The sequence below is a fragment of the Apostichopus japonicus genome, chromosome 8 (assembly GCF_037975245.1).
Source record: "Apostichopus japonicus isolate 1M-3 chromosome 8, ASM3797524v1, whole genome shotgun sequence".
NCBI classification, from domain to species: Eukaryota; Metazoa; Echinodermata; class Holothuroidea; order Aspidochirotida; family Stichopodidae; genus Apostichopus; species Apostichopus japonicus.
Window position 1 is genome coordinate 33,880,084 of NC_092568.1, and position 19,486 is coordinate 33,899,569.

The 19,486-nt window shown below is 36.7% G+C and overlaps 1 protein-coding gene across 1 annotated transcript; it reads right to left on the reverse strand.

Annotated features, from left to right (window-relative positions):
• On the reverse strand, positions 1–3,894 carry LOC139971704 (probable RNA-binding protein EIF1AD). The gene is made up of 4 exons (XM_071978418.1): positions 3,112–3,894; positions 2,296–2,404; positions 1,507–1,615; positions 1–517 (listed from the first exon to the last, which is right to left on the reverse strand). Exons 1-4 carry the CDS (start codon positions 3,196–3,198, stop codon positions 250–252), a joined length of 573 nt encoding a protein of 190 aa, XP_071834519.1. The 5' UTR covers positions 3,199–3,894; the 3' UTR covers positions 1–249.
• Positions 3,895–19,486: the final 15,592 nt, after the last annotated feature.

Consider the following 19,486-nt stretch of genomic DNA (forward strand, 5'->3'; position numbering starts at 1 on the left):
TTCCCTTTTCAACACCTATAGTGTGAGAGATCAACAATGTTGTCATATATAGTTCCCAAGATTCTGCTGGAAAAGGGAATTGCTTTTTTTGAATCACTTTGAGCACTGCTCTCACAAAGTATTACCCAACTTGGAATGGTAATTCAAACACACTCATCATTTACAATGGATAATAATTCTTCACTGTTCTGCAGTGTTCCGGATATTAATGTTATCTTAAGCCAGTTAACGCTAACAGACCAATGGCTGTTATTTTACATGGTTTTCTGACTTCTCTTCAACGCCATCCTCCTCCTCATCCTCTTCCTCTGAACTCTCATCTGTGTAATAGCAAGTAATAACTGGTCTGTTGGTGTTGACAAACAGATCATCGTCGTTATCGCTGTCCGTCTCGGAGTATTCACTGTTGGAATCCACTTTGAGCTTTTGTTCCATCTCTTCTAACAAATCACCAACTGATGTCTCTTTTGTTTCCTTGGGGGTGATGCTTTCCTTTCTTGGTAAAAACGACTCTGGCCTAAACAGACGAAAACAATTCTAAAATGTGATAACAAGTAACAATTAATTCATCTTTATTACTGGACCAGACATTTCTTAGCTATCTGTTCTCAGTGTTCTGTACAGCAAGTGTTGGTCCATGGCTTATCATGCATCGTACATATGGTACAGACTGCAAGGCATAAAATTGGCTAGATTATAACTCCAGCACTATTTCTACTAAATCTATATTTGTTATAGGTTTTGAGGACTTGACCATTCTAAGCCTTCAGAAAGTTCCTTTTACAACTTTAAGTTCCACAAGCAGTCACAAATAAGTTCTAACAAACAAAACAAAAATGACTCATATTGACTTCGCCATCCTCTAGGACCAACTCAATCATTTGAGAAATATTGTTTTGCTACAATTTCCATTTAAAAATTTGGAATATTACTGTCAACAAGTCTGACCAGTGGCTCGCTTGGGTATGAACTGCTACAGGCTGTGTGATCCAACTATAGTTGCTGAAGGTTTGCAACAAGCTGTGCATTTTGCCACTGAAAGTAGCACTCTACTGAACGAGAACAAATCTGTGCACTGCCTTCAGAGGCACACTGGTTCCATGCGGGTATATCAGTCTGCCCCTTCCTCTGACAACATTGTAGGCAATGTATGAAATTTCTAACATACTTGAAACCTGCCCACGCCCCGTCTAATCACGTCCCTACAAAACATTCAACATTGTACACACAAATACACAAAGTTCAGCTTCCCAAAAGACAATGCTGTTCAGACTTCATCTGCAGATGCATTTCTAAAAGTCTCAACCAGTTCAATAGAAACAAACAGACAGAAATATCATATGGGTTTCTCCTTCCTTTCTCCATTCAACCTTTAGACTTCTAAAAAGTCATACAGTACCAACAAACCCAGTTCTCAGACCTCACTTTACAGAACTTACAAACAGTCAGGTTTAAATAACCGTTTTTATTATTTATTTGGCCCTTGGCCCTTAGCATCCTACTTACCATTTGCCCTCTTCTTTGATATACTTGATCTGTTCTGGATAAAGAATAATGCTTATCTCAGCTTTAACCTTTGAACCTTCAGATATCGGATCCACAATGACAAAGTCTCCTGAAAAGATGATAGAAACTTGTGTTAGGTACAGTATTAGAACATAGTGGGATTAAAACTTACACACTTGTATCAAAATCAAAGAAATGGACAAGTTTTAAAGTGCATCATTGTGTACATGATATGTTTGATTTCAAATACACCAATCCATACAGATATAAAAAAGAAATCCCCTTACATGTACTATCAAGCTTTTTTTCACCAAACCATCCATGTTCAGATGCTCATATTTCTTAATCTTTCCAAGGCTTTTCATATTTGTACAGTCTTTTGTACTGTAGTACAGGCTTGCATTTAGTGCATCATCTTAATTAAACCTTCTTCCTCACTGTTTGTATAAATGACTAGACAACATTCTACTGCACACAATTGAATGATTTCACTGCCAATGATATCTCTGAGGAAAGACTTCCTTACTAAATGCAGAATAAAATGTATCAAAGACCAGAATTATTATTATCTGATTGTTTGTCACTCCTTCATTTAATATGGCCTCAGTCATAGCAAGTGCTCATTACTCTCAAATTTGAGCAATACAATATAAATTTTGTGATCAATTTTTTTTATCATTATATAGCATGCCTACATGTGGTACTGTACCAACTGTGAAAGTTTGAAGATAGGATCTGTATAATGCCTGTAGGTTTCTTGGACCTGGAGTTAAGAAAATTTATATTTACCTCTTTTTATCCAGACATTCTTCCTGAATTTTGATGGCATGCTTGCCAGGAACTTTTCACCAGCAGCATTTGCCATTTCATGTAGATTGTTCCCTCTGCCAGCCACAACCTTGACAAAGATAATAATAATGGGACATGCATCAATAACCCTGAAACAGAATCCCTAAAGAACATTTAACAGTTTGATTAGTATCAGACATTGTTGAAAACGGCTTCAGAGACCCACTGTTAAAGGCTCCCTATGCAGGGCAATGTTTAAGGACATTCTTTGTCCCTCGGGCAACCAGGCATCACATTCTGCTTGTCCAGAGCAAAGTGGCTGCTCAGTTCAAAACTTTAAACAAGATGAGAATTTCTGAAAGTCTCACGTACAGGTATAGGAGGGTGCAATGTGTTGGAGTTGGTACTTTAAATCCATTGGTATCAAACAATGACAAATATTAGCAATATTGACAAACAAGTAAGAAATATTATAGTAAGAGGATACATTTTGAAAAATCCCATAACCTATCATCAATCATAGTAAAACCTGGATTATCTACACTCGTAGGGAAAAAACATTTATTAAGATTTCAAAAAAACAAACCCACCAGGATTTTATTTTTTCCATTACTACAGCTTTGCTGTTGCAATATTTATGGACATTATTGCGTGGACATTCCTGCATGATGTGTGTGCAGTATTATGCAATGAATTGTTGGATACCAACGTTAATGGATGTTGGGATAACATCCCTTTTACTCTCGGTATAGGAACCAAGGTAACTCCTCTCCGAACATGTTCTACAGTACCTGCAAATTAGTGTATGTTACTAACCTTAACAATCTGTTGGTTATCTGTGGGCAAGATAAACTCTTCCAGAACCTCTCTGGTCACATGCTTTCTCTTTGTTGTTTTAGACATGGTGTGCTACTCAAATTTCATCAAATCGATGTCAATGCTCTTTCAACTACAGCAGTTGCAACCTTTATTAGTGAAGGCTGCTTAGTGTTTTACATAGATTTCCAGAATTCTTAGCTGAGCTTTCACAGCAGAAGTTAATTTTCTACTGAGAAAAAGTCCTCCTTCCAAATGTGTAGTCTTCTCACAAATAATAGTGGTAATTAAATTAAGAATAATAAGATTACTGTTTTACAAAAATATACCATTTGTCTATGTACGAATCTAAATATTAATTGCACAATAGTCAACTGATGTTGAACTTGATAAATGCACACATATGGAAAACAGTTTTCGAAAGTACTGTAAATTACAAATTTACAGTCAGCACTGCTATACCTACAGTAGTTAAAGGCACTGTCAGAACAACCTATAGCCTAGGCTATCCTTTATCTGTCAACTTCACTGTGATTCAGTGTACAGTAGGCTAGGCAATAAGTTGTGTCACCCCAAAAAAAAAAAACAACCGACGTCCTTTTGAACGCTTACAGCTCCATAATGGTAAACAGATTCCGTGGCTAGGATGTATTTGCTACTTTAGACTGTGTGAAAATGGAAGAAACGGCAGAAAAGATATAATTTGCTAAGTGAAAAGCCATTTCTGTCGCGGTTAGTTTTTATTAACGATGAATGATGTCTGCTAGATGTACAGGACCTCTACACACATGTGTACGATCTGATTGTGGAGCTGCTGAGCTGTACATATCCATTGCGCAATCGGCTAATTATTTAGAGGGCGCTACTCCAAATTACTTCTATATTACTTTTGTCTTGTACATAGAAATTTATTAGGATTTCTATGGTCTTGTAAATGTGATTGTACGGAAGCGTAGAAGGGACATTGCATTGACGAGTTACCAACTTTACAAAACGACAATTTTCTGCAAATTGACGAGTTGTCGAGATGGTAACGTGACAAAATTCGTATACCATCTCGATATAAGCGAATGTTTGGCATACATGCACCTGTGTCGCGACTGTGAGACCAAAGAGGAGGGGATGACTTTGTGTGATTAGTTTAGTTTAGAGACCCAAGTATCAGGAAGTCTTACATCAGCTTATTTGAGACCCTATCCGTGTTAGATCCTCCTCCACCCCATTTGAGAAATTTTGGTAATATGGAATGTGCTTGGATGCGAATGGATGCTTTATATTGCAAGTTGAGAAACAATGTAAAATATAAATATACATATGCATGTGTGTTTCTTTATGCATGGTGCCAAGAAGTATATACGTGCTTGTGCTCCTGGATCCCCAGTAAGGTGACAAGGTATGGATTATAAAAATCATAAGAGCTTTTCTGAGTTACAAGTTTGTGATGTATTCATGTTTTCTTATGTTTTTGTATATCACAAGTTTTATGTTTGCGGTTTTCCCAAGTTTGATAATTTACCATGCCACAGACTGTTGCCTGTTAATTGTGTCAATTAAATTAATAGTCCAGCCTGGTTTTTCATATTAATGATAAGTAACGGGAAAAATCTAAAACCGCAACACTTGTTGTATCAACTGAACGTTCTGCATAAAGTGACGTCATCCATATATTTGGAATGTAGGACCTGTCATATCTTGCTTGTTTAAAAAATATATATATACTGGCCAATCACTATAACTACAATGAGATTGAATGTCAGTGTGTAAAAGAAAGTGGATTGATAAATAATATTGTTAATATATTGGTTATTTAATTTGGAAAAGGAAGAAATATCAATTATATATTATCAAAAAGCTACACCGAAACGGGAAAATCCACTAATGTCTTTAAATTTTGTTCACAAACCGACGGCTCTTCATGAGTGCATTACCAACTTATTCTTTATATGCATACTGCAACACAGCTTCATCATAGGTGAGAGAGAATGTATGGTTTACACGCCAGCCCCCCCCCCCCCCCCACACCCCGCACCCAACCCCCTGTCAACCGGTCTATAGTTGTGGGCCATGCCGTTTGAAAGAACACTAGTACAGTGCCTATATGACCATTTTACGTAAGGTGTAGGAAATGTGATATTTATGTTTTCTGTAAATTATACGGGCGTGATTAGGGGCCTACTCAAAGTTGGTATAATTGTTGTAAATCGTTTTGACAGTTTACATATATTCAAAAGAGATCCACATATTGAATAACTTTCAAAGAACTTTTTTTTCAGTACGGTATAATAGGTATGCAGTTACGTTACTTTTAACGGGGTTAAATATAATATTATACAGATACTGATGTATTTCATTAAAACAACCGATCATATTTTCATATGCGTGTTTACTCTTTTCCTCTTTTGTTTTCAAATAGCTATCATTCATATTAATAAAGGTCAAGCCTTCACATAAACAAATAAGCTTAAGTTTGTGATACAGTAATGATAGAGAGATTATCATACAAGTGAACATATATTTACGTTATGAAAGTTAAATATGGTAGTATCTTGCATTCACGAAATTACATTTCATGTCCATTTAGCGAATAAGGTCTCATCAATTAAGATACACTTGTTTTAAACATCGTCATGACCTTAGTTCTCAAATCCGTGAACAATCATGATTATTGGTCTATGTGATATAGATAACTGCCATGAACACCGTCTCCAGACAGCTTATAATGATCTTATTCCATTTGGGAGAGATCACAGACTTAATGTTTCTTCACAAACAAGGTTTTCTTGAAGCCTTGATCAAGATTAAATCTGCCATCATCGAGCCACGTGTGCTTCAATTTCTATGTTTTACTTTCCTTGTTTTTTACACTATGTTCTATATATAATGGAGATAGGTTTACAAGTGCTGAATCGGAAGTTGAATATACATGACCTATATAATGATGGAATTGGTTTTAGGGTCAAAACTGTTAACATTCCACCTTCAAAATATGAAACGAAGAACAAAGAGAAAATAAAAGGTTTCATATCTTTAGTGACACCATGACATCACAAATTTACAGACATGACAGCTCCCTGACCCGACTTTTACAACTATACGATATCTCAAAAAACAGAAACAGATTTGTTTCTTCGCTGTTTGCAGGATTTATTGGTCACAAAGATCTCGTTCATATATAAGCTTTAGATGCTGGTGGCAAATTTGTTTCCACTTTTTACAAATTATCTTAAAGAGATTTGATCAAAATTCATATTTCAACCAAATAATTACTGTACAATACATACATTATAGGTATCAATAATGTAATATGTATAACGGTTTCAGTAAAAATTAAACCGAAGCGATTCCTTTATTCCTTATAGATTCAAAATAAATTTCATATGATTGCTGATCGGTCCCTTTTATATTGTAGTTCTACAAGTTGTCCTGGTGTTAGTTGTTTTGTACTGAAAACATCGCTGCTGGATTTCCGTCTTTGTAAAATATTCTTCTGTGAAGCTCGAAACACTCGCATATTCTTCTCATGGCTTGGCGTCAATTGTTTCAGACATCCTCTCCTAGTCAGGGCGCTGCGTGCAGAACGAGATGGTTTTTGGAAGTCTAACGATGTGGCGGAATTGGCGGCCTTTGTATCTTTAAAGTAACGACGTCGTAACGTGTCCTCGTCTTCGGTAAAGGATGACTCGTCATCCGAAGATGACTCGACGGAGAGATGTAAAATTCCGGTTTGAATGTCTAATGATTTATTATGATCTATTTTCCTTCGATTTTTCTCTGGTCCTTGTTGGCTGCATTGGCCAACGCTCTCATAACGATGCGAGATCTCTGGCAGGTGAAACTCGTTCTCTTGCGTCATTTTTACGCGTTGACTTAAAGTTAACTTGCTGAAACCGGATGATGATCTATGCAATTCAGTAGTTTGTTTATTTCCGTCATCGGCTGATCGTGGAGTATTGTCCGATAAGATTTCCACGCCAAGTGGCCTATCTAAGTTTTCAATTCGTCTTCGAATGTCCCCTTCACTGGCTGATCTCCTTCTATGTTTCCCAATGTCATCTTCTCTTCCATTCTTCAGTGAATATTTCTGGAATATACCTCCCTGATTGACAAGTGAATCGTTTCTAATCTCAAAATCTTCAATTTCATACTGAGGACGTTTCTCGACTTGACGTAAACACCTGAAAAATGTTTTCATTTCTGTAAGTTCCTTATCATGAACGGATATCCGGTCAAACCTGTTTCTAAGCAGTCGCTGTTGACGAAGCTGAAGTAGAAACTGGCATTGCCGGAAAGCCCTAGAATTGACAAAATCTACTTCCGCCAAAGACCGGCTTTTTTGACGTCGAAATGAATTTGCCGACATTGTTTCTCGCTATTTTTTATACTTGATTTAAAATATACTTCCAAGTATCATCCAAACTAGCTCGCATTACTTCGAACAATTTGTCTTCACTTCAATACCTGTACAATATCCTTTTGAGAACAGCTGTGACAGTTTTTACTGCAAATAATACATACAAAGAGTTTCAATAAATTTCGTGTCATAGCTGCTGTACATACTCTGAATTTAAAGTCACTAGAAATACGTAAACATAGTTGAATACAAAGTTAACAGAACACTATCATTTTCTCCTAAAGAACCATCAATTCTTCTTAACATGTAAATTCCGATTAAAACCATAAACATGAGTATACTCTGTGTATGGCATGATAGCTGCATTTTCAAGCTCATAAACATTAGTATACTGTGTATATGGTAATAGCTGTATCTTCAATGAATCGCCGAAATAAGTTGTAATATAGTTTCGTAATAAACGAATCGTTTTCCGAAGCGAACAATTCATTTCCACTATCTATATCAAACCGAAATTAATCTAAAGCATTTCTTCATATTATTTAGTATATGCAGTGAATATTTCCTATTCTGATCCCATTGGTTGAGTCTTGACTGCCGGTTTTCATCTATAAAGTGAAATAATATATGTATATAAATCCATAATGATTACGTTTCTATAGGATAACTGAATAAACTATGCTTTTCCAGATCCATGCATGTTTGCAAGCCTCATCATAGAGTATTTTAGAATGGTTTTCGAATCAGTATTCATCTGACAGTATATATACATCCAACGTCAAATCTTGCACCAATCTTTGACTGATCTCAGCGTTATACTTCCATTTGAAAAATCCTTTCAAATGATGATAAAACATTCGGTGTTACACATAAACTCACAAAACAGTCAAAGACAAAGACGCGATAAACACTATTATATCAGTTTGAATGAGTCGATAATTAAAACACCAAAAAACCGTGTGAAAAGGCCAATATTGTTTATATCTAAATAACCACTTGGGAGGAAATACAGATGACATTTCACCAAACTCGATTGAAAAAATATACGCCGAAGGTTTATCAAATTAAGGTGGTTTGCTGTGATTGCTACCAATGACAACGACATTTAAAGACTTCTCGTAGTTTTCTCACTCCCAGCAAGGGTAAACTTAAAGCTCTTACACGCGTTTAGTAACGGTCCAAGTATTTACTTTCGCAATCAAGTATGTGTTTTTAGTTATTTTTATCGAGACTTTTGCGTGTTTTGTTCGATGCTGAAGAGAGAGGTTTTATTTGCTAAGATGTCCTCAAACAAGCCCGGAGGGAGCTAAACGGATCGTTTATTAACAACTTCTTCATCACGTGATGAGAGGCATTATCTACACACATGCAAACTTTGTTTGCTTCTGGTTATAGGCGGAACTACAAAAGAAAGCACGACGAAATAATTCTACGAACTGGCTTTGTTCGTCTGTGCAGATATAGGTATAAGGATCGATGTTGTTATACCGGCCCAGTAGGTATTATAGTTGCAGGCCCCTGGTAAAAAGAGCAAACTGGTCCAAACGATTGCTCCACAGTTTCATCAAGGATGTCTCCGCCCTCCTCAAAGTTATGCTTAATAATAATCTTTGTAAAATTACTCATATTTTATGTTGTGGTGATGCAGGGGACATGCATGAAGAAAAGCTGATTGGGTGCAAATGGGTTATGCTCCTAATTGAGAGATAAAATAAGGAAATTTGAGATTAAAAAGTCGATATTGTTTAGTTGAGTCAAAACGATTAGGAACAAGTGGAATGTTGATATTTCAAGAAAGTAGTTAAAGTTTGGAAATAACAAAGTAGACATTTTTAGAAAACAAATCGAAATTTTGAGATAAAAAGTCAAATCTTAATGATAGACTTGTCAAATATCGACTGTATTTTTTTAAATATCCAATTGTTGCATATCGAAGAAAGTTTAAGAACAGTATCGACATATGTGGAAATTTCGTGAACATAGTCGAAAATTTGGGATGACCTAATTTTAGACGAAAACCCCGAAAGTAAAATGTTGAGCAAAGAATCCAAACTTTGGAGAAAATAGTTGATTAATTTTCGAAATAGTAACATCTACAAAACTTACATTCTTCTACGAAAGATTCTCAAATCCCACGCCATTCGTCCCGGGCTAACACATTTTGATAACTTCCCACATACGTCATTGAGTTTCCAAAATGGTCATATTTCGATAGATTCCCTCCATTATATACTCTATTTCCTCGCTGGGATATACAGAACCAGGCAAATTTTACTCCTCTCGTACACGTTTAACTTTGTGTTAGAAAAGTCGGATAATCCTGTACGTAACGTGAACACCATGCAGAGAGGGAGTTCACTTCGGGCTCATTTTGAGGAGCCTGGACAAAACTTCCTCGGTATTCCGTTTGACTATGAATTAAATTAGGTACACGGCAAATTTATCTCCAAACTTTCCGACAAAATGGGTCCTTCGTACACTCCGAGCCACGTAGACTACGTCAGTCATGACACAAAAGTAGAGACAGGCCCGTGGTAAGGCTGAGGCACAGGAGACGCCCCTATGGCGGGCCATCAATCTCAAATCATGGGGAATCGACTTATACCGATTTAAATCGACATATACCAATTACCTTCGACTTATAGTTATACCAGTTTACAGCAGCTTAAATTGACTTCTACCGATTTAAATCGACATATACCAGTTTAATTCGACATATCATCGATTTAAATCGACATATACCAGTTTAATTCGACATATCATCGATTTAAATCGACATATACCAATTTAAATCAATGATAAGTAAAATAAATCGGTATGTGTCAATTTAAATCGACATAGGGCCTATATCAGTTTAAATCGATGATATGTCGAATTAAATCGGTATATATCAATTTAAATCGACATATACCAATTTAATTCGACTTATACCAGCTTAAATCGACATATACCGATTTAAATCGACATCTACCAGTTTAAATCGATGATATGTCGAATTAAATCGGTAGAAGTCAATTTCCTTGGACTTATACCAGTTTCTAGCAACTCAAATTGGCATATATCAATTTAAATCGACATATCATCCATTTAGCTCATTAACATACTCCATATTCCATACGCCCCTACCCACTACCCACTACATCTGTGCCACCATGTGTACTAAACTGCACATGTTATATATAGAACATGGATATCGCGCACATCCTTAAATCGTTAATTGGTGCTCCTGAGTCCCTAAATTATTGGTCCATCCCAGAATTACAGCGGCCTACTGGCTTGAGTAGAGGTGCCCTTTCATATTCTTGTTATATTTTGTGTTTGTTGATATAGTATTACAGTGACAATGCCAATCATCACCAGTGAACTTTGCTAGAGAAGTGGCTTAATTCTGTGCAACGAGTCTATGTCACAGAAAATAATTTCTGTGGTCTATGTCGATATTAGACTCATCAATACCGTAGAGTGAGTTAATTATCTACCATTATTCAAATTGTTCCCGGAGTGGTGAAGGGGATTCTAAACGGAAATTTTGCAAACGTACACATATATTTGCACCATGCAGCAGGGACGTAGCCAGAAATTTGCCAGGCAAGGGGGGGGGGGGCAGAATTTTAAAAGTGATATTTCTCACAAAGGTAGCATTATTATACACTTAACGGAGCCGCCATGACGTACAAAGAAATGTTTTGCTCAAAATGCCTCCCACGTTGCAGGATATAAACAATAATAAGAGTATTGCATTAGGTAGCAGACGCACTGTCAGGGGAAAGATTGAGAAAGGTCGCTTAATTAACTTCCTTCAACCTGAAAAGAGGGCTTAAAGATATTTCCTGCTTTTACTTAAATTTTATTTTTCAGGGTACTCAAAAGGGGGAGGGCGATCGCTCTCATTGCCCCCCCCCCCTGGCTACGTCCCATCTATGCAGTATAGAGTAGCTGGATCCCGGTTACAAGTTTACAATTCTGGCATGTCAGGTATTATATATATGCCTATACTTTCCCTTTTGAGCAATGGCTGAGTGTCCACATAAACGAGAAGAAAATGCTGTGTTGCAAAAAAGCAGCAATTAAATTTGACATATTTAAGTGGATTTCAATGTAAAGAAAGAGACATCATGAAATGAAAGTTAGTCGCTATGATGCAACTAGAACACACCCCTATATTGATTTTACTAAGGAAGCGCCATTACAACCTGTGAAGTCATGGCCTTTGCCTCAGAACGATAGTAGCTATCAGCTGTATGCTATTGGATATGCATACTGTCTGTTATAACTATGTTAGGTATTTGGGAAAACTGACCGGACTAAACAGAGAATGTTCAAACAATCTCGATTCCAAACAAGGGCCACCAACCACCCCAATCGGCCAATCTAAGATATTAACAATTTTACTCAGTGGGAGTTTTTTCGCCCAATTGGGACAATTTTTTCTATACTGTAGTGTCATGTCCCGCTTCAGAGCACTCGTATTATCAGTACGAGCAGTATGAATATCATGTTTCTATGAGATCAAAGTTAGGAACTGTTTGTACTGTCAATACCAGTGCTTTGAGAGCATGATATTGGAGTACAGGTTAGAGAGGTAGGCCTATTAGCATAAGGGAATTTCCCCAACTGGCTCTCCAGAGACTTAACTCATCTATAAAGCTACATATTTTATGACTGGGCGTTGTGGCGTGCGCCTGTAATCCAGCTACTTGGAGGTCGGAGGCATTGGATTGCGTGAGTTCGGGATCACTGCTGTTCGTTGTGCTATGACGATCGAGTGTCCACGCTAAGTTCTGCATCAATAGGGTTGACCGTACGGAGGTATGGTCGTCCTGGTTGTCTAAGGAGGGGCGAACCGGCCCAGGGCGGAAACGCAGCAGGCAAAAGCCCCCGTGCGGAGCAGTAGCGGGATTGCACTTGTGAGTAGTCGGCAAACAGCAGCCCGCACAATACAGTGACACGTGCTTCCTTTTGCTCCATCGAGTGAAGCTGACATAAATATAAAGTTTACATTTATTTTTTCGTCTAACATGCTTTGCAATATACTACTCTTAATGAATGCATGTTTCTTACCCTTTTTTGCATTTCAAAAATGAATTAGCTTTGAACTGTAAATATCCTTGAAGTATATAGGTCATTTTGATTTCGACACTGATTCCAATTGTGTTAGTTATTAATCTAGGCTCTTCATGATAAGGAGATCTATTGATCCCTTGGATTAAATACAGCATTTAATTAAAAAAAAATAGGTGGTTTTTCTATCAAGGATATACACAACCAGCCAATATTTACTCCTCGTACACGTTTAACTTTGTGTTAGAAAAGTCGGGTAATATGCTAAGTAACAACATTCAGAGACGGGAGGAGGGTTTATTTGAGAAGTGGGGCTAAACTTCGACGGGATGCCATGTGATTTTGATTTGAGGGGACACCACAAATTTGGTCCATTGTGCAGATGTGTGTGTTCATCACCACAGAGCGCTATATATTACTTAAGTGTGCACCCTATCTCCTAATTTTCAAGAAAAAAATACTCTTTGCAAATATCAAACCTGCTTTATTAAATACAAAACTGGAATTGGTCCTTGCTCCGTAATAATGGAGAGGGACACCATTAAGGTTTATTCCTAAAACTGGGGGCCATGTAACGCCCTCCTTCCGGGCAGTCCAATGCAGGGGCGTAGCGAGGAATTTGCAAAGGGAGGGGCGAAGTCTTTAGGCAAACTATCTAAGCGTAGCGCCACCATAAGTTGTCGCGAAGCGTACAAGAAAAGTTTGGCCGAGATGCCTCCCAGATCGCTGGAAATGGCACTTCCGTCCCAGGCCTTGTAAGTTGCATCTTAGCATATTTTATTTTCAAATTACTAGCGATATCATAAAAAATTAAATTAAAAAAAATGCTCTATGAGGAGGGCGGTCGCCCTTCGCCCCCCCCCCCCCCTTGGCTACGCGCCTGGTCCAATGAGCAAGCTTCCCTGGTCACATTCGCATTGCAAATGTAAACTTTTTGAAACAGCAGGGAACTATGGTGGTCCTGAAGGGACTTTAAGAAATGTATGATGTAACATGAGCAGTTTTCTTCATGAATCTGACGTAATGCACAGTGAGGGTGTAAAACATACTTGATCTTAGTAATACAGTCAAAAGCAGTGTGGTGTGACAAACGATAAATTCACAATGACACATGCTGTCCTGAAACGACCATTGACCTTAACATCGGGCTTCTTGTACTAAATGTGATACATCAATACTAAATTAGACATCTGTCCTTGTTGAAATATTTTGCGAAAACGTGGTTTTCCCAATTTGACCCCTGGTGAACTCAAACGACCATTGACCTCCGCTTCTTGTTTCAATGTGGTACAATTGGTACCAAGTATGCGATCTGTCCAAGATTCCATTGCGATATTATGTTTAGGAAGTTGTGTTAGTGTAGGTATGAGGGGAGTGAAGTTAATGTTTGGTGTTTGTTGACTTCAAATAACCTCCTCCAAAAGCAATAGGCTTCTTGTACTCAACGTGTTACTACACATTAAATATGAGATCTACCCATGCTTCTCTTCTTGAGATATCATGTTTAAAATGTTTTCACAATTTGACCCCTGGTGACCCAATGACATTTGACCTCTTCAAAAATCTTCATGCTTCTTGTACTCAATGTGGTTCTTCTTCACACCAAATATGACATTGTTCCCACCTTCTCTTCTTCAGATATTTTATCGTGTTTACATTTTATTGCCAGAATGGATAATTTTTTTCTTTAAATTTTGGGAGGCCCAGTCTTTACTTGAAATGCTATACATATGACTATATGTCAAACCATGCACGGCTATGGTGGAATGATAATTTGAAATGAAAAGTAAGTGGTTCTAGAGCAGATGATTTAAATGATTTACTCTTATATCCTTTACAATGAAGCGAATAGTGCTAGTACTTTAGGCATTTGCTTTTGGGGTAATGCTGATGATGTCTTCCCAATCACTATTTTCAACTAGCTTTGATTGTAGTTAATAGAAGCCCTCTGGAAACTTCAAAAAAATTAAAAGAAAGAATAAATTTTGAACTATCCTCTCGTTATTCTATTTTTAAATGTGCTCTATAATGTATTCAAAATATCGTCATGGCACATTAATGAAATAATCGAAAGGAAGAATAAATGTTTGTTTCATTCACACATTACCAACATGACCATTGACCATAATGAAAAATCTAAAGATTGATGGTTGAAGGGAGGGGGATGGGTTGGCATTTACAGGAGTAAAATCTTGATATAAGAATCCTTTATACCAAAGTTTATAACAAGAGCATCAATGACGCAGTATCTCAATACTGGAAGTTTTAATTTTGATTCCTAATTTCAAATCTTTGCTCTGTCTCTACAATTATCAATCATGGTACAACAAATATATAACTTGCATTTTTGCTACTTTGCCACGAATAGTCTCTGCAGGTTACACTTTATCCTGCTAGTCTTGCCTTTAGCGCTCATTGCCTGTTAGTCGAAAGAACGACGTTGCAAGGTTTAGTAATGTCATAGAATATTTAAGAACTTGTTTTTTATGTGGTATCCTTCATCTTGGGTCAGTCTCTGTTGGACTTTTTGGTCATATAGTTTGACGTCAATGACAACGGCCAAATAAGAAGAGGCGAACAACTCGACCAGATTCTTGATGCCTGCCTTGAGAGCTAGGCCTATTGACCTACTGTATGTTACTGTAGACTGCAGTGGTGACTACCATCAAAACTGTGTCCACTTCTAGGTATCAAAACAACCCACGTTTTTCCATCTCAATTTTTCTGACATGAAGATTTCATGGATTTATGACTTGGAAATATAATGTAAAAGAAGATTACAAGTTTTTATATGCAAGTGATGGGTGGCCTCTTCCTCCCCTAATAGCCACCTCAGTTCCTCTCCATTTTGTTATTTTATTTTAATTCTTTGTACATTTGATGTCAAACATTACAGGTTCAAAAGAAAGCTAAACATACTTCTTATAACCTTATACATCTTATATCCTTATAAATAAAACATAACCTTATACAATTTTTATAGTCTTATAAAAGTTGTGATGCTCTGGCCGGCTCCTCTTTTATACGTACCCATCAACAAACTTACCCTGGTCCTTCCTAGGAAGAGCTGTCTAAACACCAGTACAATGCTAATGTGGCTATCACTGAAAGCCTAATAGACCTAGGGGGCCTAGGCTAGGCCTATATATATATTGTTTTAAATGCACTAGGCCTACAGTAAGTAGCCTTCAGAAATACAAGAATGTGTATACGTAATTATACAAAATACATGAAGGGCAATCAAACAAACTTATCATGGCCCTTGCTCTGAAAAGCTACCTGAACACCAGTACTATCCTTAAATGGAGGTTACAAAAACGAAGGCCTGATATAAAATGCACTTGTATGTAATTAGCATGCAATACACTACACCTGGCGTACCTAACTACAATACAAAAATTGGTCGCGAGGGTAGCCATTTTCGTATATCTAACATGTAGCTGCCATGAGTCATAGCCAATCTGCTACAAAACAGACTTGGGGGCGGGGCTTAATCATCAAAACGGACCTTTTTACTAAAAGTAGGGGCGGCAGCTCAGTGTTGTTTTAAGAAAGAAAAATCATTTAAACATCAAATAAAGCAAATAAAAGCCATAAAATGTCATATACAGCTGGTAAAATTCTTATTAATACCTACCTGTAAACAACAAATGAAAGTTTAAAATGTTAATAAAATATATAATACATAGGACCCTATCTTAGACGATACCACTGTTGACAGACAATTCTATTCTATTCTCTTTCATAAAACATAAGTTTTGGAGCGTGTGCAAAAATGGGTTGTTTAAACTGGATTTCAGACCAAATTGGCCCGATTTGGACATAAATCGGTGAAAAAGTCATAGAATGAGATAAAATTCTCGAATAAAAAATGGTAACTTTTGTTGGCCTATATGATATATGCTTGCTCTGAAAATTCCAGAGAAAAAGAACTTTATATGAAGACGCTGAAAAATTTTTAAGAGAGGAGAGAGTCCCACTTACTGTTACAATATCTCTATACATGTAATGTATTGAGATAAAAATGAGGTTGCTGAAATCATCAGGGATCTTCTGTTGGTTGCTTGACAAATTTGCTGATAATTTTCTCTCGCAAGTCGCTAGTATTATTTTCTTCATGAGTTGAAAGTTAAAAAAGGTTCCAGAATGCAGATAATAAAGATGGTTCAACCATACATATATCAGGTAATATTTTATCGAGTAAACAGATCTATGTAAAGTAACATAGCAAGTTTTGTACACACTGAACCATAGTATAATTTTCATAAACAAAATTCATAAACTGCTATATCACTAAACAAAATCTGAGCGCTACATTATTCTCTGAAAAATGTTTGTTTTTTAGCAATAAAAGAAGACAAATGTTTTATCAAAGAAAGATAATTTGTAACGTTGTGTAACCTCTCAATGGTCACTCAAACATATATGAGATGCAAGCCAATGACTTTATAAACATATTATAAATAGCTGTTTACACATCAACCATAAATGTTGACTTTCCTTTAAAAGGCAAAGTAATTAGTTTTGATGTTCAATTTCATAGTATGAAGTATTGTAAGTGTGAAATATAGTTGTGTTTACTCTATCAATTTCCAATTGCTTAACTTTAGGAATAACTTTTCACACCCTCCTTCAAGACATGTGATGAAGAATAATCATTTTCATACCACTAAACTGTAACAGAAACTTTAACATTATCACTCAAAAACAAAGTTTGGAGTATAAAAGTTCATTAACCATTGTTACCCATCCCTGATGCCTTCTTCACAAATTTCTGACTTTTAAATAGGTCTACAGTTCAAACAAACTTTGTGGCTATAGCAAAGACCTTTGACAGGTCAGTCCTTTTCCTTAACACCGATGGAATAGGCACAGTTATTCTTGTTCCAGTAGGATTTCCATTGTCCTCTAGTAATATTATATTGTTTGTATCAAAGCGTGGCGTCATGTTATCACCGGGTCTTCTTACTCCTACAACCAGAGCCTTCTTCTTTTCCCCCTTGATCGCAACTAGGACGGTGTCGCCGAGCTTTCCGACATGTTTCTTATTGTAGACGTGTATACAATACGGTGGTCTGTCAATGGCTGATGCTCCTAGAGCAGAATTATCGACGACTCTTAACCTCGTCCTTAGAATGATGGCTGAACATGGTGTGGTGGTGCTGGATCGGTGAAAATATGTCAAACGAAAAAACAAAAATACAGTAAAGAATACAAACTATATATCTCTTAATGAAACGCGGCGCAGCTGCTTTACAGGTATAGTCTCAATCTCAGAGTTACAATATCCATATTTAAAAAAAAATCACTCAACAAATGATGAAATGGATTGCTCTAATCATGTCCTCATATCTGGTTTTGTTGCTGAGATACTATATTTAAACTTTTGATATAGATCTACTGTATTAATGATACTTTATTTCTGATGTTATGCACAGAGACAAATTGCCTTCTTGTCAAAAAAGTTGGACCCATTTTCATTTGAAATTATTAATTAACTTGGATGCAGTTATCATGCCTGACAATATAAACTAACATCCCTTCATATACAAGTGTATCACATTCCAAGGTTATATAATCCTGCCAGTTATGTACAAAGGAAAACAAAATCAGTTCTTAGCCAACTTTATGTAGGACATCACATCATCATTATTGCAAAATACAAACTTCCAATGACAAAACTTATTTCAATCTTTCACATCTTAGTGGAAGAACAAGAAAGCTAGTTTTGTTTAGTTCTTCATTACTCTGAATAATTTATTTTCCACCTTTGCTATCATGTGTTTTGCCAGGAGCACTTGCCAACAAATGAAATAGCAGGAATTCGGGCTAAATACATAAAGGTAAGATAGCTTGATACATTTAAAGAAAAGTCCTGTTGGATCACAATGCTCTATTTTGCCATAACACATAAAATATAAGAAACGTATGTATGATGGAAGACTTTATTTTAAAATGAACTCATTCAGTAGTTACTCCTTTGTATATAATCTCCGATACTTCATATATAAAGGCGTGGGCAATAAAAGAAACAAATACAGCAATTGAAAACCACCTTTTGGTCTTAATTGCTCTGTACCCTTTGAACCATGGTCAAGCACTTTACATACAACATACTGTACCTGAAATTCATCAGAGGACAGGTAGTCTGTCTAGCTAGGCACAACACAAACCTTTGCCACATGGTTCTGGTAATTGATTAAGCTCTAAGTAGATGGAGAAAACAAATGCATTATTTATGTGACCCAAGTATACAGTCAGTGCATGCTTTCAACTATAAAACTATAACCTTCATTCACTTGTGAGTACATGTTATGTTTGATTTGAATTAAGAAACAGACGAAAGTTATTTAAGCGTCTCCCAAGCATGATAAATTTTCACATTACCTATATTACTGCAAAGTGAAAACTTCTACTTGTACCATTAAAGTTTTCTCCACATTCTTATTGTCTATATCTTGAAATATTTAACAAAATTCTGAAAGTATGTAAAATAATTTGCCCCTTTGTTGTGGGGTTAATTGGCCAAGGGAAATCATTACTGTACTTGATAAATTTCCTAGATGGCCCACACCTTTAACTTCACGAATACCACAGGTGTTAGTTACATACACATCTAGAAAATCAACTAGATTAGGCTTAACAAGTTAGCATGCTAAAGTAGCAGAACAACATGGCATATTTGAGGCCAGCCTTAGTTAATCAACCTTGCTGTAATTTGAAAAGAGCCCTTGAAGAAACTTTGTGAAGTACAACATTCCCAAAGAACTGGGGAGGAAAACTGCAGTGGCAAATTGATTTGGAACCTTAATGCCTAACTGGAGCATTTTCATCATAGACGTTGGCTGCACAAACATGTTATAAACTAGGCCTATGTTAGACCTAGGCTGCATAAACAACCCGAACGTCCTATAGTACGCCTAGCATACTGTATGCTTTACGTTTAACTTCGCAAAACTGGAC

Excerpts from the sequence above, each read along its gene's own strand:
- LOC139971704 (XM_071978418.1), bottom strand. The coding sequence starts at position 3,198 with ATGTCTAAAACAACAAAGAGAAAGCATGTGACCAGAGAGGTTCTGGAA. Across the intron at positions 2,405-3,111 it reads ATAACCAACAGATTGTTAAG|GTTGTGGCTGGCAGAGGGAA; the intron begins GTTAGTAACATA and ends ATCTTTGTCAAG. Across the intron at positions 518-1,506 it reads ATCAAAGAAGAGGGCAAATG|GCCAGAGTCGTTTTTACCAA; the intron begins GTAAGTAGGATG and ends TCGTCTGTTTAG.